Below are 24175 nucleotides of genomic sequence, written 5' to 3'. Positions count from 1 at the left end.
AGGCTTGGGTATGTGCTGGGCTGCTCCGTTGCGATAGCACTGCTTTCCACGCCGTCATGTTCCTTGGGCTTTCGGCAGTGGAATATGTGAGCCAGGGATCTCTGAGCTGGCTCCAGTCACGGCTCAAAGCAACAAATTCATTTTTCAGCTGCAATTAACTCAAATTTGCCCATCAGGGTCCACCCTGGCTGTGGCAGTCAGTGCAGGCTCCAGCTCCTTCCCTGAGAGGCACATCTGCACTTTGTGCTACGGCACTACAAAAGCCTTTGCAAGCGGCTCAGCACATGTCAGGCACGACGGCTGGGCTGCAAATCAGAACGGGAACCAGTGGCCGCGTCCTCTTTCAGCCCCCTGCCCTCCCCACATCTTTGTTTCTGCTTCTGTTCGGGGCAACTTCCCTCTGTGCAGGGCCTGGGCTTTCCCAGTGCAGAGGGGAAACGGGGCTGGAGCCCCTTGGGGGCCCCTTGGGGCACGCTGCCATGGCCTGCAGCCACCCTCGCTGCTTTTCGCTCCATTGTGAAGGCAACAACCTTTCCTTCCATTTACCCCGTGTCTCGGGAGCTGCATCTCAGTCTAATTGTATTGCAGTCTGCTTTGCAGATGCACAGCCATTTCTTTTGAGGAAAACCAGCATTAAATGACACAAAACGGGATACACTTGCTGTTGTGAGCACAGAAAGGGCCTTTGCTTGATCTGGTGGTCCTGGCGGGGTCTGTGCCCATGTCCCCTGGCCTTCACTGCTCTCTAACGCCCTCAGCCTTTCCTCCAAGAGCAGTCTCATTTCATCCCTGTTTTGCTCGTACCACTGTTACAAAGTGGATGTAAAAACCTTACATCAGCTGTGGGGACTACCCAGCAGTTGCAATAAGAAAATGCAAAAGCCACCCATGTTGTCCAGGCCGTGGACACGTGGACGCGATAGGACATTCAGAGACACCATCCTGCAGTGTTTGACCGTGGTCACCTGAGCCACAGCCTGCTCTGCTTTGCCTCTGAGCAAAACATTTCCCGAAACTCCGTGCTGGGCCGTGTCCTTCAGCGAGCACTTTTCTAGTGCACCAATGGCACTGAGAAGGACACCCACTTCCTCAAATGCAACGAGCAGCGCGCAGAAAGCAACCCCGGGGCAGCCACGTTTTGGTGCAGGCTGGGGCCGGGCTGCTGCATCTCCGCATCAGGCAAAGGGGTTAGCAAAAAGGGGAGCAAAAAAGGCGGCATCACCTCGGCGGTGTCAGGGAAGCAAGAGAAGCAGGAAAGCAGAGCAGGAAAGTACTTTTATGGGGTTGTTCACAACCGCTCTCAGAGGAGGAAGTACGTTGGCAAATCAACCCTTGCGGAGCCGTCACTCTTCGTGGGGGGGGGAAACGCACCCTGGGCGCAGGATCCCCACGGGACTATCAGAGCTTCATTTCAGCCCGCCTCCTAAGCAAGCCCCTCTTGAAAAAAAAAAAAAAAAAGCCCCTCTTGATCCAAAATGTCCCTCAAGCTGCCACGGAACTGGGATTTCAACCTGAAAATGGATGCTGCAAAAATAGGTACCGTGACTGTTTCTTTATCCCCTTCTGTTTCTGCTTCAGCCTTTCAGGTGCAAGCTGGGTCTGCCGGGGTGCCTGTGGCCAAGCCCAGCTGTGATTTTGGCTACAGCCCAGACCCGAAGCCATTTCTGGCCTCGGTGGGGGTACCTGGCCCCCAGCTACCGCTTTCGAGACGAGACAGCAGATGATTTGCAAACGATTTGCAAGAAGTGATTTGCAAAGTTGTCGCTGCGGGATGCTGTGGGAGCACGGCCAGGGCTGTGGCTCTGGGGCTGGAGCAGCAGCTGTCTCGGTAGGGTGGGGAATGGGAGGACCTGGCAATGTGGGGCTGCTGCCCACCCAAAATCCAGGTTTGGAGGGGATGTAAACCACATGGGCTTGTTCTGCTGGCATAAGCCTTGCAGGAGGTGAAGTGCAAGCCAAGAGGTGGACGGAGCCATGCAGGCTGGAGGAAGCAATCTCGCTCTTGCTCAGGTTTCTTTGCCCACCCCAACGTCATCGGTTTCCTCTCACTGGTGGTAAAGAGCCCTCTGACGCCCATGCTGGGCTCTGTGCTGTGGGACGGCTTCACTGTGTGATTTCCTGACTTGTCTCCTGCCTCTGCCCAGACTTTGCACGGCTCTCCTCTGCTATGGGATCCATCCAGCACCAAAATCACTTGAGAGTGCCTTTGGGAAGGAGCGAGGGACCCCTACGGCGGGCTCTGTGGCCAAAATATCACGGTGGAGCCAATGCCTGCTTTTGGGTCAAGCACCCAGGGAGGGGATTTGAGGAATGGGGGCACAAACCCGGCTTTCTGTGTGCGCTGAGGCAAAGGCCCTCCGTGGTTCTGGCAGCGGTGCCAAAACATGGTCAAGGCACACGTTGGCAACTTGATTTCTCCCTGCAGCAGAGATATTTGACCAAATTGGTTGCTGCATGCTGAGCTCTTCCCCCCTGCACCTTGTGTCAGCTTGCAAGGTCATCCTGGCTGGATTTTTCTTACAAAGGCAATTTGAACTTCTGTCTGAAAGTGCTTTCATCGGGGTGGCCAAACCATTCACCCCACACAAGGCCTCAAACGAAGCGCTGCTGGTCCCCAGCAGCCGCCGTTGTGGCTGGGCTCAGCGATGCACAGCGGCACGCAGGATGAGACCCCGGGTGGTCCAGAAGCTTGCAGGCAGACAGAGGAAGCAGTGCCATCACCTGCACTCATCAGCTTGCAGGACAGCAGTGGAGAAATCCCCGCACAGTTATCACAGAAGCATCCTGGATTTCTGCATTGCCCGTTCTTCGGACAATTAATATTTTTTTTGCGCAGAGGCTGGGGAGCAGTGGGTAAACTCAATTGGTAGAGCAGAAAAAATAGCCAAGGGACACTGAGCTTTCTGGCTGCTGGGAAGCAGAGAAGGTGGAGACAGCACACAGGTCTGAACCTCTGTTGTTACCAGGAATTGCTTTTTTCCAAGAAAATCTGCTTGTGATGAAATTCTGGGTGCTTTTTGCAGCTTGCAAACGAGATGAGGGTTGTGGGGGTGTGTGCAAAAACCTGAGCATCAACTCTTCTCATGCCTTGGGGTTTCTGGCAGTGGGGACCAGCTGCTGCCATCTTCAGGGGTGCAGCAGGGATGCGACTTGCTTGTGGAAAATATTTGCAAACTAGTCACCACCGCCTCCGTGGGCTCCTCCTTCAGGACACTTCCTCCTCCTTGTCCCCAGCCATCACAGTGGCACAAGCAGCTTTTGTAAGACCCAGGACAGCGTGCTGGCTCCTGTGTGCTTCCTCTTGCTGAGAAAAATGGAAAGCTATTTATGCCAATGAAGGAGAAAATTGCATTTGCAATATTCATTGCAAAATTTACTGTGGCACTTTAGCTTTTACTGGTTTTTTTATTGCAAGTACCCAACATCCCTCATGCGGGGCAGGAGCAAAGGAGATTTAGGGCAGGAGTTAGCGTTGATGTGAACACCATGGTGGCACTTAACGCAATTTCTCCTGGACGTCACACTTTGGCAGGACTCCTCTTTTCAGGGAGCAGGCAGCAGGAGATGGGCACCCTGCTACGGCTGGTCCCCAGGCCTGGAGGAAGAGCGAGGATGTTTTGGAGGAAATACTCAACTTCAGAGGCGGTTACCGCAGGAAACATTTTGGGGGATACCGCATTTGCTCTTAGTGGCTCTTTCCTGCGAGTGGCAAGGAGAAGCGAGGCCAAGTGTGGCAGGGATGTGTTGGCAAAGGAGGAGATGATTGCAAGTGCTGGACCACCCTGGTGAGAGCCAGGGAAAAAGCTTCACCCCAGCCCTGCGTACAATTTTCAGCTGGTCACTGCACGTAAGCTGGGCATCGCGCTGACCACAAAAGGTAGAAACTTGGAAAAATGGTAAGAGAGGGAGCTGCAGCCTTGGTAGTTCTGGTTTTGTGAATGCAGAAAACTTTCCACTGGGCAAAAATAGCCTCCCTGTCTGTAAAGCCAAGCTCCCCACAGCAGCTCCCTCCCCATGCCTCTGCATGAGCCCTGCGATAGGCACGCCGGTTGGGGAGTGCACGCTTCGTGGGTAAGAAGGATCCTGCAGATGGTTATTTTGGTCTTAAATGAGGCCAAAATACAGGGAGAGCTGTCTCATGCAGAAAATACATCTGCATGTTCACACTGGCGCATGTGTATGTGCATGTATGGCCGTGGCCAAGCACGGGCCACCGGTTGCACCTTGAGTCTGGTGTTTCAGAAGGGCTGATGCTAAAGAAAGGGGACCCAAGCGTAGCCCTCTGAATGCACGTTCCTTATCCTTCTGTTCCTTTCCTGGGAAAGGCTGAAAAGAGGGGGGGAGAGAGAGAGAGAGAGAATAAACCTTATTTCTAGCAGGAACCAGGCAATTTAAGCTCAAGGCTGAGAGCAGGAGGAACCCCTGGGTAGCAGTGCCTGCCAGGTCACTTCCTTTCCATGGTGCAGAGCCCTGATGCAGCCACGATGGGCTTAGAGGAAGATTAATACCTCTGATAAAAGGTAGTAAAACACTGCATTTTTCATAAAAGACATGATTTCTCCTTCCAAGTCTTATGCCACTGGAATATCAGTGCTGCTGGCCTGAGCTGAGCTCTTTGAGGAAGGCTGAACATGGAGCTGATGGCCGGAAACTAGTTTGGAGCCAGCCCACTTGGGATTTGCTCTTTGGCAATGGGCTGTGGTTTCTGCAGAGCAAAGCATTCACGGGAGGCAGGTAGCGCCCTGCACCCCGTAGCCTCCATGCTGCCAGTGCCTGCTCCACCCCTGCGGATCTTTCCCCAAAAATCCTCACCCTCGAGGAGTTGGCAGCAGCCACAAGGAACATGATTTAGGGAGACGAACGATGCTGCTCGTGAGCAGTTTGCTGAGAATTGTATTAATAGTTAAGAGCGTTGAGTAATGCTGATGTTTTGGCAAAGAGCAAAGAAGCTGCCTGGAGCTTGAGGTGCAATTTGGAAATCTCATTCTGGTTTTTGCATCAGGGTAATCCCCAGTACCAGCAGTTTTCAAGGGTGCTGGATGGCAAATCCCCTTCAAAGGTCCTTGCCTACAACCACATCCTCTGCAGGGGGCATCCCACATCAGCACACATTGAGATCTAAACAACATCCTCACTGCACTTTGAAGGCTGATTTTTGGATTCACAATCCTTTTTGATTTTTAGAAAGGGATTTGCAATCCTGTGACAGGTTTGTAGTGGAGAGGTGAGCTCAGAATGCCCTACCCAAGCCTGGCTCCAAAGGATGAAGGCAAAATGCAGCGGGGTTTCTCGCTCCAGGGGATTTCAGAAGGGGAAGCTAAGCACGCTCTTGAACTGCAGCACCCCTGACCTCTGAAGCAACTGCTAACTGCTCGGCACTGAGTGCAAACTGGTTTGTAGGCTCATGCTGCCTGTGGGTGTCTGTGCAGCGGGAGCACTCGCTCAGGCGTGGGATGCCCCCGGTCTCAAACATCACAAGGCAGTGGCAGGCGATTTTTAATTTTCTGTTTTTTTAAGCTTGTGGTTTGCACTCAGGTCCGTGCCAGGATTCATTGACACTCATGTGTTATGCAGCTTTTGCAGCTCTCTGCTCCACTGACCAGCTCGGGCGAAAAGCGGGCATCTGGGGGCAGAGATACGGGGCCGCCGCAGCTTCCCCCATCCCACAGCATTGCACAACACCTCCCTCACGGCCCTGGCTCGGCTCGAATGCCCTCTGCCAGCAGACGCTGCTGGGCTCAGGGGCCCGAATCCTGCACTGCCCTCACCCACGGGACCCAGCCAGGTACCATCAGCTCCCTTTTAGCAGGGGAAACATAAGACCTCAGGAAATCATCACGTGCAGAGACCAATGAAGCTGAATTCCCCTGGAGTCGTATAATTATTTTTGCCCTGCAACCATAGAAGCTAACTCCACGCAGCTGGTTGGCACTGGGGTCCTGCAGTGCCTGGTCCAGAGGCAAAAATCTCTTCTGGAAACGATCCCTCCCAAGGTATTTACTACCACAGAAGCATTTAGCAATTCCACAGGGCCGTGCTGCCAGTCCCTGGCACAGGTCAGTGCCACCAATGGGATTCGTCTATGTGACGCAACCTGGAGACAGGGGACCCTGCTCTGGCCAGCCGGTAAATCCACACTGGCACATTTCCCCCCCTTGGAGACTTTCCAGTCCCATTGTGTGGGAACTGCCTCATTGGAAACATTAGGCAACGCTCTCCCAGAGCAAACCTGCAATTTCCAAACAGTTTTTTTCAAGCCAGGCTAGGTCATTCTGCTATCGCTGCTGCAGGCTGTTTGGGGTGGGTATAAAAAAAGCACACACTCCCATTAAAAAAAAAAAACCAACTAATGATTTTCTTCTCACTTGCAAGACAATTACTCCCACGCAGGAAAAAGGAAGCACATACTGACAGATACTGCAGCCACTTCCTTTAAAAACTCTAGCCAGTTTGCTCAGCACAGGCAGAGGGGCAGAGAGCCGCTCTCTCTGTTGCAGCTTAAATCGGGCCCGGGGACGGCGAGCACCGGTCTGCTGGCAGCTTGTCCCCGTGCGTCCCTGCAGCCCATCCCTGTCTTTCCTTGGCAGCCCGCTCCAAGAGCGTGATGACTGGTGAGCCCGCAGGCGCCCAGCCAGGCTCCCCCAACCCGCTAGAGCGGCCCCTGAAGATCGGATGGCTGAAAAAGCAGCGCTCCATCGTCAAGAACTGGCAGCAGCGGTACTTCGTGCTTAAGGGCCAGCAGCTTTACTACTACAAGGATGAGGACGATGTCAAACCACAGGTAGGACGAGGACGCTGGGCATTGCCAGTCCTCAGTCTCCCCCTTCTTGCAGCTTTGCTCATGGGGAAATGGTTTGGGATGAGTCTGGAGTAGGGTATTAAAGAGGTTTTCTGCCTTTGGGCAGTAAGAGAGATGAGATATCCTCATCAGGATTATCTATGCACTTAAATTCTCAAAGCGCCTGCAAGCCCTGCTGGGGACTTGGCCCCTCCGTGCCCAAGCAATGGAGTGCTGGGAAGAAACCAGTTACCAACTAGAAAGTTGCTATCATTCTCCAAGACAACAGAAACAGGCTGGGCAGAAAAAGAGCTCAGTATACCACCATTTTTGTGACGGCAGGTGCAGCAACGGGTGCACAAGATGGCAGAAGCTTTGAGAGAGGTTTCAGCCATGCGCTTGGTGGGAAAGGTGTCTTACAGGATGCTTTTAGGAAAAAACAAGCAGGACTTTCACCATAGCCTGGGTGTGAAGATCTGCTCAAGACAGACCTCACAGCAGGGCTGTGGGCTGGACAGATGACAGCGAAGGGCAGCTGCTTCCTTAGGACCTCTTGCCACAGGAGAGGGCAGCTGGAGGGATAAGCAAAGGAAATCTCTCTCTCCAGCCTCCGGGTTTGTATCCCATCCCGGCCCAGCCCCATCCTTTGCAGAAGGCTCAGTGGTGCGGATGCAGTTGGTGTTATTCAACTGCCGCCCTGGTTCACCCTGTACGGCCAGAGGAAACCTGCCCCGCTGCCTTTTCCTCTAAAGGAAAAGGCTTGAAATCTGATTTCAATCTGTTGAATGCTCCAGTGCACGTCAGTTCTGATGCTTTTTGAGATCCCCAGGACAGCACAAAGTGCACCCAACTCTTTGCACAAAACAGGAGTGTGATCACCCATTTGGGCATGATTTTAAGCATCTGCACCAGTGCCCAAGGTCTGCAGCCCTCTGGCAGCAGCATCCCATCTTCAGCCCCTCCATGTTGTGACAAGCCCTCTGTCTCACCCGTATAAACCATTTCTCAGGTTATAAATTGTAGTACACTTGCCAGGAAGAATTCAGGTCGTTTTCCCAATTTACATGGACAACTTTTTAGTTTTTTTCAACCATTTTCTCCATACTGCAACCTACTTTTTGAATATCCACCATCTTTTCCTTGTTTTGAGAAATTTCAGGGAAAGGTCCTCCTCTTTGCTGGAAAAGCCATTCTCTGTACAAATTGTTACTGGTAGCACAACTAATCTCAAGATAGGAAACGCTCATAAGGGGAATGTGATCAATAGATGCTCAGGGTGAAAGCACAAGGCTGAGCCCAGCAGGATGCAGGTCCTATTTCTGGCTTTGCCCTGTTTCAGGGGTGACTGGGAGGAGCAGCCTCCCCAGTTGTAAATTGACTGTAGAAACAGTGCTGTGAAAAGCTTATAGCTATTCATGGCCTTTTTGGCAGCTTTCACCATGACGCCGATGCACCATCCTGGGTCATTTTGACCAGCAGGTCGAGGGAGGGGATTCTGCCCCTCTGCTCCGGTCTGGTGAGACCCCCCTGCAGTGCTGCATCCAGCTCAGGGGTCCCCAGCAGAAGAAGGACATGGAGCTGTTGGAGCGAGTCCAGAGGAGGCCACGGAGATGATGTGAGGGCTGGAGCACCTCTGCTATGGAGACAGGCTGAGAGAGTTGGGGTGTTTCAGCATGGAGAAGAGAAGGCTGCGGGGAGACCTTAGAGCCCCTTCCAGTCCCTGCAGGGGCTCCAGGAAAGCTGGAGAGGGGCTGGTGACAAGGGCAGGGAGTGACAGGCCAAGGGGGAATGGCCTGAAGCTGCAGGAGGGGAGATGGAGATGAGATGTGAGGCAGAAATTCTTCCCTGTGAGGGTGCTGAGGCCCTGGCACAGGTTGCCCAGAGAAGCTGTGGCTGCCCCTGGCTCCCTGGCAGTGTTCAAGGCCAGGTTGGATGGGGCTTTGGGCAACCTGGGCTAGTGGAGGGTGTCCCTGCCCATGGCAGGGGTGGCACTGGATGGGTGTAAGGTCCTTTCCAAACCATTCTATGATTCTATGATTTCAAGTCTCTCTCATCCCATCTCCGATTCTGATTGACACAGCTGCAATTCAGGTTTTTGAAGCACCGACAGTCCCCGCTGCTTGCAGGAGTCCAATGGCTTTCAGGAGGCTGAAATCGCTGAGAAACTTCATTTCTGTGGCGCAGCCTTATTTCCTGCCCCGGGCGGCCTCCGGTGCTGACTCACACGCCTGCTCGGCCTCCACGTGCCTCGGCCGCTCCCCACCCATCCCCTCCAGCGGGAACGGAGCCGCCTGGGTTCCCCACGACAGCTGGGGAAAGGAAAGTCCAAAAGAAACGGTTGTTTTCCACTTTGCTGTTTTATTTCCCCTCCCTTTTCCTCCTTCTTCTCTACTCCTACAAACTTTGGATTTGGTTTTTGGTTTTAAGCAATGCTGTGTCAAAGGAACAGTTTTCCTGCTCTGGTGGAGCCGAAACAGGGTGCTCCAGTGTTTTGCCAAGTCCCTTCTCCTTTGTATTTTTTTCTTCCATTCCCAACAGGGGTTAAAAAAACATGAGAAAGGAGATAAAAAAGCAAAGAGCAAAATAACCAGTTTTCTTGTTCTGAGAATCCCTTCATCAGAAAAACTGGCATTTAAGAAGCATCCCTGACAGTTTGAAAAGTCATTTTTAGCACATATATATATGTGTATATATATGTGTATATATGTGTGTGTGTGTATATATATATATGTATATATACATGTATGAGGCCACCAGGTCCTGCAATCGGTTTGAAAGAAGGACTTCGATCCTCAGTGCCGACACATGGTAGTGTCAGCCTCGCGGAGATGGGACACGGGTATTTGCAGCTCCTGCTCTGCTTTGTCCTAGGGCTGCCTGTGTCTCCAGGGAAGCACCATCAAGGAGGTGGCCAGCAACCCAGAAGACGGAGGGAAATTCATCTTCGAAATCATCCCAGGTGAGGATGCTTCACTCCTCTTCGTTGCACACTTTTGGGCTGAACTCTTCTCCCAAAATCATTTGGGCAAGTCATTTTGCCAGTCCTTTTGCTCCCACTTCTTTTCAAGGTCCCCATGGCGCTGCGTTGCACGTGAAAACTAATGTCTTGCTTTCAGTATTCACCCGTCAGGGCCGGGTGTCAGAGCCCACGTCCCATGCTGAGAAGCCTTGCCAAGCTGCAACGTTAAGCAGTTTCCGTTCCTTTCTTTCAGACCTTCACAAGGGTGAAATGTAAGAGCGCTGCTTCATTTCACACCCAAACAGACATTCATTGGGAAATTTGGAGCCAGAAGCAAAGCAAACAACAACAATGTGTCTTTTCTCCTCCAATCCTCTCTATACATGATGCATAAATGTTTTTTGCAGGTGTCTCTGGAGACCAGAACCGGACAGGGCAGGACACCTGCGTGCTCATGGCTAATTCCCAGTCTGAGATGGAGGAATGGGTTAAATCCATCCGACGAGTGCTGGGGTCAGCATCAGGAGGTAATGGGGAGCAGGGACACCTCCTGGAGAGGCGATTTCCTACCATCTCATGCTCCACAGTACTTTTGTGCAAGGATTTCAAAGCTGGGCTCATAAATCCTTGAAACTGGAAAACGAAGCTGTAACGTGGCTGTAACTTGTAATGCCTTAGAAACCTGCTCTAGACCGGACCCTGCGGTGTTGGGTCCGCTGCAAACACAGGCAGTCTTAAGGAAAAGGCAGCCAAGCACGAATGAAGATTTCTGGGCTGGTTTCAACCTCTTTTGCAAACTTCCTCGTTGACTTACTGACTCCAGAAAATGTTGTTCTTGAAAGTGACTCATATTCAGGGATAAAACATTGAAAAATCTTGCCTTTCACCTGCCAATTTCCTTGCTTTGCTTTTCTTCCAGCTTTTCTTGCTCAGCCCAGCCCTTCTGCCCCTATTTTCTCTGCAGAGTCTGCCTTGGCCACTCAATCGCCCTCCCCACACGCAGACAAGGCTTGCAGCGACAGGATCCTTGCTTCCAGCCCCCTCAGGCATGCATTTATGTCATTACAAAATTGTGGTCAGGGAAGTATAAAGCATGAATTGACCATAAAGGAGCACATCGTAAATTTGCCACCATGGGTGAACCCCAAAGGAAGCAGCAAAGGTCACTGCAGTCACCTAAGGATGAACTATTCAGACTTTTCCTATATGGATGAACTCCTATAAGCAAGATCCACCAATGAAACGGGGCTGGGAGTCTCTTTAGCTCTGTTCCATAAGAGCACTAACCTGGATGGTCATCCTGAGCCTCTCCTCCCTCCCTCTCTGCTTTGCCCTAACTATTTATATAATTTTTTTATAGGATCCATGCCTTTCAGCTGTATAAGACAAGCATGTATAAGACAAGCTCTGGCCTCCCATAGCTCCTGTGTTAACGTATATCATGGTTCAGAGGCAAGCAGGCGCTGCAGTTCGAGCTCTTTCACTGTGACCCTGCCGTAGGCACAGATAAGCTTCACCTGAACAACGACACAACTGTTTTTTGTCTGCACCCCTGGTGTTTTCTGCCTCTAAACTGAAATGCTGTGCCCTGGGGGAGACAGCATTATTCATCTGAAATGAGCATTGCATGAGCCAGAAATTTTCACAGCATTGCCCCACCTGGCTTGAATATTTAATAACAACTCTGCATCTGATCCTTGCTTAAACTTAGGAGACTGCCAGTTTCTTCCAGCTAGATAAAGTGACCTTATATAATAGAAAATGTAAATTTATAGAAACACAGAGATCCCTGAGGATAGCAGAGAAGTCAGGTGCCATGGAGCCACATTTCATGTCAATACATAGGTTAACAGACCCCAAAACATCACACTGTAGGTTTTTGGCCTCAGTGCAAGCGTGTGCTTTCAAAGCAACCCACTGCACAGCAGAGGTTTCGGAAAGAGCCCACCTGGAAGCAGCCCCATGGGACCCAGCCAGTTGTGAGCTTGTTGCACACCAAAGAGCAGAGCAGCTGCAAAGTGGGAAGCAACAGCAAAAGCATCTCCAAAATCTCAGAGGGGTTTCACAGGTCTGGCTGCCACCCTACAATGACAGCCGCCTGCCAGGTGGGCTGGCATGGCCATCGCATTGGCCCTGGGGAGGTATCCCCAAATTAACAAATCTGCCAGCTTGCAGTTAAATAAGCAATTCAGCATCAGCTACCAAAGCAGAGGGGCAAAAAAAAAGTTATTTGTCTTTAGTGTGCACAATGACAGGTTTATATTCATTATTTAAAAGTGTAAGCAAGTCATAAATGAAAAACCCCCACGATCAGGCAAGTGCCGGCAAGCCTCACGGTTCCAGATGAGAGTGTTTACATGCATTTTCCTGGTCTGGAAGATGCACAGGAATTATTTCAGCCTTCAGAGCACGACGTGAACACATCACAGGCACTACTGGGGCAAAAATATGGTAGAGGACCATAGGACCCTTTGCCATTAATATGCCAGAGCCAGTTCGAGTTGGGATTTGTCTGCTCTTACCATGCCCCAGGGTCCAAGGAGGAAAAACTGGGATGCAGGCTGCTGCCCTCCCACCTTCGAGTTCTTCTTTTGCTGCAAGTTCAGGAGGAAAAAGCCATTGCTCCGATGGAAAGGTACCACCCGGTGCAAAATACTGTCCTTCCTTGCACAGGGGAGTTTCTGGAGGGTGAGAGGAGGAGGGTGTGGGGGGGAAGAAAAGAAATGAAATCAGTAAGACTTCCAGCTCCAAATCTCTGCAAGGCTGCTTTTTTTATTTCTCAGTGGTCTCCTGTGCTTTCTATATCCTTCAGGTTTGTGTGATCAGCTTGCCTTCTCTCCCTGCCCCCTTCTATCATTCTTTTTGCTGTTCCTGTCTGCCTTTGCATCCCCTACTCCAAGGCAGGCGAACAGCATGGCAAAACCCAAAGCTCACTGCTTGGTTTTAATCATTTTGAGAACTGTTAATTATGTGGAGGAGGAACAAGGTTTCATTTTGCGATTATTTCTTTGGAAGATGTTCTGCTTTCCCCCAGTTTGCAGACTTCTTGTAGCTCCTGTGCTATCAGAAAAGCAGGTACTGCTGTCACATTTGCCGCTGATGCACTTTGGCAGGTAATGTGCCTTTAGCAAAGCTTTTAATTTTTTTTTTTTGGGGGGGGGCTCCTCTAACCTCTCTGTCCTTTCCCTAGCGGTGTTTGGCCAGCGCTTGGCAGACACCATGGCCTATGAGCAGAAATTTGGGCAGCACCAGGTCCCCATCCTGGTGCAGAAGTGTGCTGAGTTCATCCGGGAGCACGGTGTGAGCGAGGAGGGCATCTTCCGCCTCCCCGGCCAGGACAACCTGGTGAAACAGCTGAGAGATGCGTTTGATGCTGGGGAAAGACCATCATTTGACCGGTAATGCTGGATTTCCCCTCTCCTACTCAACTAGGTCTCATACACCTCAAAATCTGGGGCAAAGCAGCCTATATAACCACCCCAGAGACCCCCCCAGGAAACCTGGACCCACAGAAGGGCTTGAAAAGGAGACAGGATTCAGCAGAAACGCGAAACGGAGGCAAAAGCAGAATCAGAGGGTGCTGAGATAAGATTCATGGAAATAAAGGAAAGCATTTAGGAAAATCCTGGCCCCACACAGCAATTATCGTTTGCAGGAGCAGCAAAGGGAAGAGCCTACATAGCCCATCAGCTAAGGATAGAGGTTTAGAGAAAGGACAGCAAGTAGATCACAAATAAGCTCAGAGAACACCCTAATGCACACAGTAGAAGTTCTTTCTTTCTCTGCCAGCCCATAGCCATGATATTTTCCTCCTGTTGCTGTTCCCTACACCACCATATAGAGAAGAGAGAGAGATTTTGGCTGCTGCAAGGCTCTGTCCTCCCGATCCCCTTCCTCTGGAGGACTAAGAGGAAACAGCAAACTCCCGAAAGCTGAGCGAGCTGCCAGTAGGTCTCAGAGAGGCTTTGCGGAGCCGGGGAGCTGCCTCGTACGGCATCACCTGAGCTCTGAGAGCCGCCAGCAAAATCTGGGGTGCTTGTGGGAGGGGAGCACCCGAAACCAGGAGCTTCCCTGGAGTTTTGTACCAAACGGTTTGCCTAAGCGGAGTGCAGGGGACTCATCTCTGTATTTGTAGGCCTGTCCCCAACCTCAAAACTTTTCCTACTTTTACCCAGCTTTATGCAGCTTTGTTAAGACAAACCACAGCACTTTTACCTTAACAGTCCCTGCGCTGTGCAAGGTAGAGCCACGGCTGCTCTGGGAGCGTAACCATCCCGATCATTGGTTTTGCAGCTCAATATTTCTTGTTTTCTGGGTGCCAGAGTCCTGCTGGGAGCTATCCTGTTGTAACCTGTATGGGGGTCATAGGAAGGTGAAGCCTTTTTTTATTTTTTGCAGAACTATGTTTTGCAGCAGGGCATGGCGAGGGAGTTTGGCCCTTTTCCCAGCACCCTGCGATGTTAACCCCAGCATTGCTGCGGTGATCTCAGAGTGACTGCAACCCCCATGCACTTCAACCAAAACATTTTGTTAGTGAGGAGGAAGGCCAATAATGGGGTTTCCAGTGACTGAATGCTGCAAGATGCTGGCTCAACATTCAGTGCCACCTTTGCAGCCTGTTTGGGTTTGCACAGGCACACTTGCACGCACAAGCACGGCAGGATTGGGTGGGGAGCGTTAGAAAACTGCTGTTGCAGCCCAGGCATCCAGGACGCCTAATGGTGTGTATCGGTAGGCCCTACAAAAATACAGCTCTGAAAAAATTCCTCTATGGTTATGCGCGTTTGTTAAAAATTAGAGTGTTTTAAAAACCTCAACCAATCCTAAAAATAAATGACCTGGGGGATTTTTGCTAGAAGTTTATAACAGTTTAGCGACTTCAAGGTAGGTCAAATTAGAGGCTTACGATCTTGACAGTGTCCTTTTGACATAATGTAAACTATATGGTATGCAAAGCTGCAAACATCTGTCCCGGCAGAACATCTTCAGTAATTGCTGTTAATCTTAAAAAGCCCAGGCAAGCTTTGCCAGCTCTGCACAGAGTGGGGAGTGCCTGCCAAACACGTGAACACCAGACAATATTTGCATGCAAACCCTTATGAGTCAAACGCAGGCTGGGAAGGCTCAGCCCGGGTATGAACACTGGGGACCTGCCAGCCCCACAGTGGGGAAAATCTCCACCAAGCATTTGTTTTCCTGCCAGCTGGGGCCATTCCCTGGCTTGGGGTGTCCTATGGATTCCTCCTGGCTTGCTTTGGCCTCTTTATTTATCTCTCTCTGTCTCCTGCATCTATACGCAGAGTTTAAACACGAGCTCGTGCTCCAGAAGCAGGGTAGGGTTTGCTCACCAGCTGGGTGCACTTTTCATGTGAGCGGCTCTTTGCACATTTCAGGGACACGGATGTGCACACTGTGGCCTCTCTGTTCAAACTCTACCTGCGGGAGCTCCCTGAGCCGGTTGTGCCCTGGATGCAGTATGAGGATTTCCTGCTGTGTGGTCAGGCTCTGGATGCGGATGAGAGAAAGGTAGAGATACATTTCTTTCTCTCCTTCTGGCCTTAAAATTAGCTGTGTTTCAGTGCTGGTGGTTTGTGAGCTGGAGATGCGAGGTGCATGTTTAGCCGTGCATTTTAAGCTGTGTAATTACTGAGCTTTGAAATCTGGAAAAAAAACCCCAAACAAACAGGACAAAAAAAAATAAAAAGATAACATCTCCCAAAGCCAGGGGAGTTTCCCAACTTGCCAGCATGGGTTTATCTATTTTAAAGCTTAAATTTCTGGAGCAGATCTAAGAGCTGCTCAGCACCTCTTCTCATTGAGCCCTTGCAGCAAACAGCGAGTGTGAAAACCAAGAGAGGAAGGAAACACAACCTTCTGCAGCCGTCATCAGCCCAAGCTGAGAGTGGAGCTGGCGGAGGGCTCTGGGTGAAACTAAGGAAGCAATTGGGGATTTGAGAGGGGGAGATGTGAGAAACAGATGGGAACTGTCTTTTCCTAACTACATATTTTGGTGGAAAAGAAGCCCCTTCACTGCAAAAGCTCCACTCATGGATGCTGTTCCTATATACAAAAAAATAAGGCAGATGATATCCTCAGTAGCATGAGCTCTGTGAACTGCAGTGTTCAGCCCTATATTTCAAGGGCAAATATTTCTTGTAGTTTGTTTCACTTCAGGATCTTTGGAGTTAAAAACGTCCTAAATGTTTATATCCAAGAAATGCAAGGAGATGATCAGCTCTTTCCGAAGAGCTCATCACAGATGTGCTGGGCTGGAGGGGACCCTGCTTGTGCTTTTGGTGCTGTGGCAGCAGCAGTGCCGGGCAATGAGCTACTTCTTCTTGCTGAGCACTGTACAAAAACTTCTCTATGTCCATGCCTGGTCTGCCAGAGAAATGTAATTTCCAAGGTGAGCAAATGCCAAGAGGTGAGACCATACAGGGATGGAAGGAGTGAGCCAGAGCCATTCTTGAGTCTGTATATATCAGTGAATCTTTATGGAGCCATTTCTTAACTTGCATTTAGGGCCATCAGGAGCTCCTGAAGCAACTGTCGCTCCTTCCCAGAGACAACTACAACCTCCTCAGCTATATCTGCAGGTCAGTCCTCTGCACAACGTATAAACAGCTCAGCTTTGGTGTTGGTGAGTAGAAATATCGTCCCAAAGGCTGAGGCTAATTCCTCCAGAGAGAGCCCTCTAAAGCAGTGTTTTGGTTCCCCTTGGGAACTGTTGTAAAGGGAGAATTTCAGCCATGGGGATAAACACCTTGACGATGTCTTAGCATAAATGCCTACCCTAAAACTCACTTATGAATCCCTGAGAATTAAAATCAGGTGTAGTTTTTCTAGACAAAGCCTTGTGCAACAAAACTGTCAGGTTTCATTCAGCCTGGGTGATTTTCCTCTGGTTATTAAATAATAGATGGGGTTTTCCCTTCCTTTTTGATTTTCTTTTTTTTGGGTGAGCAGCTCATCACATGGTGATTTTTCTACTGATACCAACAAGACCCAGCTCCACTTCACAGTTATAAGGCAACTATATGTTTCTGTCCTTGGGACTTAGAGGAAGAGCTGGATGGATTAATCAGGATTTTATACCCGTGGGTGTGTAAGGCTTTTTGCAGTCTTCCTTCTCTGACTTGAAATATTTGCTCTTGGATTCTGGCAGGTTTCTACATGAAATACAGCTGAACTCTAGTGTTAACAAGATGAGTGTGGATAACCTGGCAACAGTGATTGGAGTGAACCTCATCAGACCCAAGATAGAGGATCCTGCAATTATTATGAGAGGTAAAAGGGACTCCTGGAATAATTGGCATAGGAGCACCTGGTATGCTGAAATGCTCGGTTGCATCCACAAACTTTAAATTAAAAATTTTCTGCAGTAGACCCATGGATATAAGCCAGACATGTGCCTGGCCACAGTAAGTAAAGCAGTGTAGAGTAAAGCCACGTGTCAGGCTATAAATATGTTTATGATGACAAAACCCCCTCAGGACTTGCATTGTGTGTTCCTGCCATAGATTTCAAACTATTCAGGAATTTGGTGAAGTCACCTTTCTTTTGCTTAGAGCAGGAAGGCGTGAAATTCTTCTTAGAGAAACAAAGGAAACTCAGAGAAATTACCGATTAGCTGAGCCAAACTGTAATCCCATGGGCAAGGACAGATGCAGCAGCACTAATAGAAGAACTATTTTAAGGCCAAAGACTGCTCTGCTCTACTGACATCATACGCCAGTGGTCCAGATATTCATATGCCTCTTCATATAACTGATACCCACAGTTTGCTTGTCGAACCAAAGAAGCACAATTTGTGGCTTGATGCAGCTCAGCAGACTCCCGTCTTGGTTGCTCCAAAGTCTACTCCTGCTATTCTGGGGTGATATAAAAATCTCTCCCTTTATTTGGTTTCATGATGCAGCTCCTTGTCTTCACCTGCATTTCTATGTGCATCTTCATTTTGGACACCAGAAAGATCAACCAGAAAATGCAAGTGTGGGCGGAAGAAAGCCCGTCGCATTGGGTTTGCCACTGACTGATCTCTAATTTCTTTCAGGCACCCCGCAGATCCAGAAAGTGATGACTGTGATGATAAGTGACCATGCAGAGCTCTTTCCCCCATCCAAGGATGTGCCGCCCTCCCCACCTGCCCAAAAAAATGACAAGAAAGCCCCCATCCCGCGCAGCTCTGTGGGCTGGGACGCAGCAGAAGATCCTGTGGTGCCCAGGGCGGACAGTTTGATCCAAAGACAAATGGTAAGGCTAGAACCTCAGAGAAATAATAAAACATAAATGTAATAAATGTGTGATTAATTATTATGGGATCTAACAGGTCAGCGAGCCACTAAGAGCACTTGCTGTTAATAAGGTAAAGAGCTGTAACTGTCCTCCCTGGAATATCTACATCAGGAAAATGATGTAGGTAAACTTTCCACTTTCCTGTGGAAAATCTACTCTTCTGGGAAAAAAGAAAACTCCTACAGTTTTTTAGCTAAAAGGCAGAAGAGATGAAACCTTTTCAGTTCATGCTGGTGAAGTGAAAACATTGAGGATTAAAGGCTTTTCTCAGAAAGGAAGAATCTCGGCAAAAAGTTCTTTTTAATGGAAAACATGGTGCAACCCAAAATAATTTTTTTATGAAAATTTGTGGCCATTCCTATTAGCATGTTAAAATGTGCCTTTTGTAAATATTGCAGTCACAGCAGTTGCTGCAACCTGTCTCTGCTCCCAAAGCAGGATGAGGCTGTCCTAATGCCATGCGTTTATTTTACAGAGAGATGACCTGAGTTGCAGCAGTGCCCCCGGACCAGCTGCGAGCTCAAGTGCACCCAGAGAAGATAACGTGTCCAAAGATACACTGGGAATGTGGAAAACACAGTCAAGGAAAAGAACTCAGACTTTACCAAACAGGAAATCTTTCCTGACAGCTGCTGCTCTGGGGGAGAAAGGCAGCAATGACAAAAATGACATATTTACCAGTGACTTTTGGAAAAGCTCCGCTGGGAGCAGCATGCGCTCTGTGGCCCCCGACGGACATAAGAGAACATTGTCTCATGATCTTTTTAAGCTGCTCGACTTTCACCGGGCTTCAACCTGTGATAATGTTCCTGCCTCCCAGGCAGAAAGTGGGGAAGGCAGCCACTCCAGCCCCAGCCCATTGAGCAGCAGCTCCGATAAGGATTTTCTACCTTGCCACAGTCCCAGCCATCAGCCAGAGGAAACAGCCAGTCCCACCAGCAGCCCTGCCGAGGTCTCCAAGCCTATTCAGGAGAGCAGGGAGTTCCTGCAAAATATGATCCTGAAGCTGGAAAAAGAAATGGAGGTACAGAAAAATGACTACGAGGAACAAATTAAAAGGTAACACACTGCACAGCGCTGCTTTTGGAGAGTATGAAGTCTTCAGCTCATGTTACTACAACACTGGCATTGCACAGATTTATTTACCAGTAATACTATACAGTATATAATAGTAATGACTAATGATAAAATATAGTATTATAGTAGGCTATCTAAAAGTCAATGCTCATGTGCTGTACTCTCATGACATAGTTGCTAATGTTATATTACTACAATATTAATACTCTATGGTTCTTATTACATCATTGCATGGCACTATACTGCAATAATTACACTGCCAGAATTCCTGTTATCACTACAACAATCGTACCATTATACTATCCAGAATTCAGTAACAGCATTATTACATTATTATTTGTAAAATCAGTGTTATATAGCTTCTCATACTGTTATCATATTATTATATATCATATGCATTGATTTATTGCATCATGTTATGTGGCCTTTGAGGGTCAGGGGATCAGGACAGCCCCTCCAGCTTATTTTATTGCTTAATAAAGCAGACTCCTTAAGAGCCACTCTTCTGATCCAATCCCTTCACGCTCCGTTTCTCTTTGCAGTCTTCAGAAGGAAAACTATGAAGTCTGGGCCAAAGTGGTGAGGCTGAATCACGACATTGAGAGGGAGAAGAAGAAGTCTGAGGAACTGGAGCTAAAGTTGATGAACGTGGAGCGCTCACGGGAGGACATGGAGAAGAAAAACAAGATGCTTGAGGAGGAGATAAAAATCTTAGCTAAAGCCACAAGCAAAACTGATGCCAAAACCAACTAGGAAAAGACACCCAGCTGTGCACAGACATAAAATGCAGCTGCATGAGTCCACAGGAATTGCCAAGCAGGTTCAGAGCCAGGGACTTGTATCATCTGGTGTTCTGCTACTGACCGCGGGCTGGTTTGGAGGAAGGAGCCCAGAAGTTAGAGGCTGGTTTATGCTCTGAAACAGGAAATTTCAAAAATATTCTTTAGCTTTTTTGGTGTGTTTTTTTCAACTCCTCTTTCAGCAGCTCCAGTTACCTGTAGAACAGGCCAATACTTCTTGCTGCTCAATCAGAATGTCTTGCACTCAGGAGTTCACGTTAAGGACACATAATGCCTTTACGAAAATAAACCAGCAAGCATCCCTCCTGCCAGCCGGCTGGCTCCTTGCTGGAGACACCCACAGTGCTTCTGAGTGGAACAAAAAGTCCATAAATCCTGGATCCGGAGAGAAAGAAAAGCCCCGAGGTCTGGGATGGCACAGCCTGTCACACAGTGTGCCTGGATGGTGGGCTGTAAATGCTGTCAGCACCGTGGCTGAGATGTTCACATTAACACATACAGTTGATTATTGCTCTTATAGAGCAAGAGAAGCCCAGGCAGCCCGCTGGGTCCACTGAGAAGAGATCTCATGCAGCATCACTCGCTGTGCTGTGCCAGACTCATCGATATCAAAGCTCCAGGTATAAAATAGCAATATCACAAAAACTTCTTTAGTTAAGTGGCTGTTTGGTTGTTTTAAATCACTGTTCCCAATAGCCATAAATCCAGCACAGCTGCTGCTGAGGCTTTGGAGAGCACTTTCATGCATCCACACAGAGCTCTTTGTACAGAGGGAGCCCATTAGCAACTTCACCTGGTACAGAAAATGGGGCTTCTGCATTTTCCCTGATGGACAGTTTTCAAAGAATAACAGATCTGGACTTATTTACCACCTCTGCTTTTGTTTTTCATCATTTCATCAGCCTAGAACAGGATTTCCTCAGCCACCTTGGTGGAAACCTGGGTTTGCACCCTAACAATGATGCTGAGTCTCTCCCTGTCACTTGCTGCCATCAGTGTAAAGATTAACTGGACCCAAAGATCTCACGGTGCCAGTGTGGCTATTTGTAAACTTATCTGCTTGTTTTCCCACTGCCTGACAGCAAGTCGCCCTTCCAGCAGTAACATGATGCTGCCGAAGCTTTTGGTGTAGGAAAAAAATAACAGGACTCTGCAAGAAAACTTTTCACTCCTCATTTAAGTTAAGAAGGGGGAACAACAGCCCAGCTCAGCCTAGAGCCTTCATGGGAACAGAAAAGGGAAAACCACAGAGATCTGCAGGAGTTTTCAAACAAGATGTCTAGGACCAAACACGTGCCTCTGTGCCAAGCACGGTGAAGTTAATGCAACAACACTGGGGTACTGCTACTGAGGATGTGGCTTTGGTGATATGAAAATTCAGTTCAAGACAGGCTGCAGACCTGCTTGGCGGAGCCTGCAAAGAAAAATGGACTGGTGAGAAAAAGGGGCACAGAGGAAACTATTTGAAAAAAGGGAAGATGGGAGCAGGGAAATGTTATCAGACAATAAAAGTCAATATTGGGTATATAGCACTTGCTGCTACCCGCCTTGCTAGGGGGGGACTTGTCTAGCCCTCAAACTGAGCCCAGACTCCTTAGTCTCAAACTTGGATGTATTGAATCTGCCTTTGCTCAGCTGTGGGTACAAAGTACAGGTAAAGGAAAGGTTTGTGAAAGTTGAACTGCATTTAAGAATCCAACCCATAAATTCAACTTACAGACTCTGATACCAAGTGGTTTGCCTTTCCGTAGGAGTCCCAGAGACTACACAGCTCCTCACTGTCCTGCCCGCAAACCTTCATGCCAGGGAATTAATTTTTTTCTGGAGACCTGCACAGGGCTACTGCATGGAGCCACTGCGAAATCGCAGTGCCTTCCAGAGGACCCACAACCAAGGTCCTCTGCTCTTGCAATGATCAAATCTGATTTAAGTGTTTCAAATCTGATTTAAATGTTTCAAATCTCATTGAAATGTTTCTAATCTGAAACTTGGTAATTTAAAATCTCAGCAAGGATCACAGTACCCCTTTGCTTGCATTGGACCAGTGGGCCTGGACCTGCTGGTGCACAGCTCCACAGCCCACAGCCTTGCAGAGTGATGGGCATTGCAGAGAAAAGCCCCAAGGAGGACAGTGTGGCCTCTACCAGGCTTAGCCACCTTCAAAGCTGAGCTATCCAAACCTCACCTTCCCCATCACCTGTGTGTCCCGCACACTACAGCATCCTGTGATGACACATTTCTTGTCTCCTGAAGTCTCTTTCAAGCACCGCTAACATCATTGGTGCTGCAAGTCAAAGTTCCCAATTCAGATGACCTTGACAGAGCTGCTTCAGTGTTTATTTAATTTTTTACCTTTACAAAGGAACACATTACTAATCTGGGCATGAGGCTCAGGAGTCATTTAGGGAGAAACTTCTCTATTGAGTCTAGGAGAAACGTCGTGAACATCTGGGCTGGAAATGCCACACGCCCCTTTCTGCAAAGATCAAAAGTGTGAAGAGGCAAGTAATTCCTTCACAGCCTGCAGCAGACTGTAATGACGTGAAAAGGCTTGGCTGAGGCTCAGAAGTCTCTGCGATTAGGACAAGTGCACGTTATTTTAGTATAAACTGCACATTCCTCCACTTCCGCTGCAGATAGGCAAAACAACCTCTATCAAACCATGACTGTTTCTGAAGATCAGAGTAACTTCTTAGAAGATATTCTGCCCATTAAAATTTGCAGTGTTTATATTTAAAAGATAGACTTTCCAATAGAGGTCAGGTGGGCTGGAAATTCCTAAGTGCATTGGGGCAGCGAACAGCCTCAGAGAGCAACATGGGCATCTTATGAGCTGGTATTGCTGTTTGGTGCTAATAAGGAGGATTTTCCTTTTTTTTAAAGTGAACTTTTCCCAGAGACAGAAAAGCATGGATCTGCCCAGACGTGTGGAAACTTTGCATCCTTTTCGGCCCTGAGGGTATATCATGTCTGCTCAGCCACGCAAGGCCCAGAGTCGTACCTGAATACTGGCAATGCCCAAATCCTAACCTGGATTTAATGCACTTTCAGATCTTCTGTTGGAGACACCAGAACATGAGATCCCCCAAATCTGACTGACGCATTTCCTTCCTCCCTCTGTTTTTGTAGCCAAGCCATGAAGTTTTTTGGGAAGGAGTAGCAAAGAAAGTCTCTCCTGTTCCTGAAGCAGGGGTTGCTGTTCCTCTGTGCTGCAAGGGACATTATAAACTCACGGAGGGTTGTTTGGTGTCTGCTTTTCAGCTCAGTCGGCTTTAAGCATTGACTGGATATCCTAGAGACTGTGAAACTACTAATATCATATAAAAGTATAACAGACTGCCTATCATAGAGAATAAAGAATAAAGCCTGTAGAAAGATCCTTTTCAACCCTGTCCTGGGCACTGTAGGTTCAGAAACTCCCAAAAATGCAGTTTTTCACCCCCTTTAACCCTCACACTGCACAGCCAGAGGACACAAGAACACCCTTTCGAGGAGGTGTGAGAGTGTGTAGCATAACCCACAAAACATACTGAGGATTTTCTTCTCCCTTTAAAAGTGATATGGCTTTCCAAATTAGAGCAATTAAAACCACAGATCTGAATGTATCTAAAACTGTTAAAGCATGCATTATGGGGTGAAAATGTGACATCTTTTAGGATATAATTTTAATCCTGCTCTCACTTCTAGCATTCTTTGCATTAGAGCAAAAAATCTGTTTTGCTCTTCCTAGGTACTTACTGCATTCATTTAGGAATTCACTTTGTTGTACCCAGGCATTTGGTAGGCGTGAGAGGCAAGAAAGTAAAATTATCCTTCCCACATTATTCTCTTTGGATCCCAAGCCAGTCACGCTTATGCTGACTTATCCCCTTCTATTTTATCAAAGTTGCATTTTTGGCATGGTAGTAACTTTCCTTTTTTAGCTGGGCTACTGCATAAAATAGCACGTTGTTGTGGGAGGCGAGGTGGACGTGCAGGAAAAGTGTTCAGCTAGGATCATTTAGGATGACTTTTACAAACGAAAGGAAAACAGTGAGAACATGTTGTTCTCCCAGGGAATGACAGAGTAATGCGATTCATCCTCCCTTTACTTGAGAGCTGAAAGATACCCCCCAAATGGGCTGCTTTTAAGAAGAAAAGACTGCCAAATTGAGACTTCTTGTGTGAACAACTGTTCACCAAGGTGGGGAGAAAAAAAACTCCCCAGACTTTCAGCCGAACCCTCCCTGCAAACAGTCCCACTGTCCCGCTTTCTCTGTGTTTTCC

At 48.6% G+C, this 24175-nt stretch overlaps 1 protein-coding gene across 1 annotated transcript; it reads left to right on the top strand.

The window, feature by feature from the left end:
• The first annotated feature begins 1124 nt into the window (after nucleotides 1–1124).
• Nucleotides 1125–23275, top strand: ARHGAP25 (Rho GTPase activating protein 25). The gene is made up of 11 exons (XM_010313411.2): nucleotides 1125–1536; nucleotides 6588–6781; nucleotides 9650–9737; nucleotides 10145–10264; nucleotides 12928–13135; nucleotides 15131–15263; nucleotides 16260–16333; nucleotides 16903–17024; nucleotides 17791–17990; nucleotides 18508–19091; nucleotides 19652–23275. Exons 1-11 carry the CDS (start codon nucleotides 1476–1478, stop codon nucleotides 19860–19862), a joined length of 1995 nt encoding a protein of 664 aa, XP_010311713.1. The 5' UTR covers nucleotides 1125–1475; the 3' UTR covers nucleotides 19863–23275.
• The last annotated feature ends 900 nt before the right edge of the window (nucleotides 23276–24175 follow it).

The sequence above is a fragment of the Balearica regulorum genome, chromosome 27 (assembly GCF_011004875.1).
Source record: "Balearica regulorum gibbericeps isolate bBalReg1 chromosome 27, bBalReg1.pri, whole genome shotgun sequence".
NCBI lineage: Eukaryota > Metazoa > Chordata > Aves > Gruiformes > Gruidae > Balearica > Balearica regulorum.
Note: the sequence above shows the minus strand (reverse complement) of the source record. Positions and strands in the feature narration are given on the sequence as shown.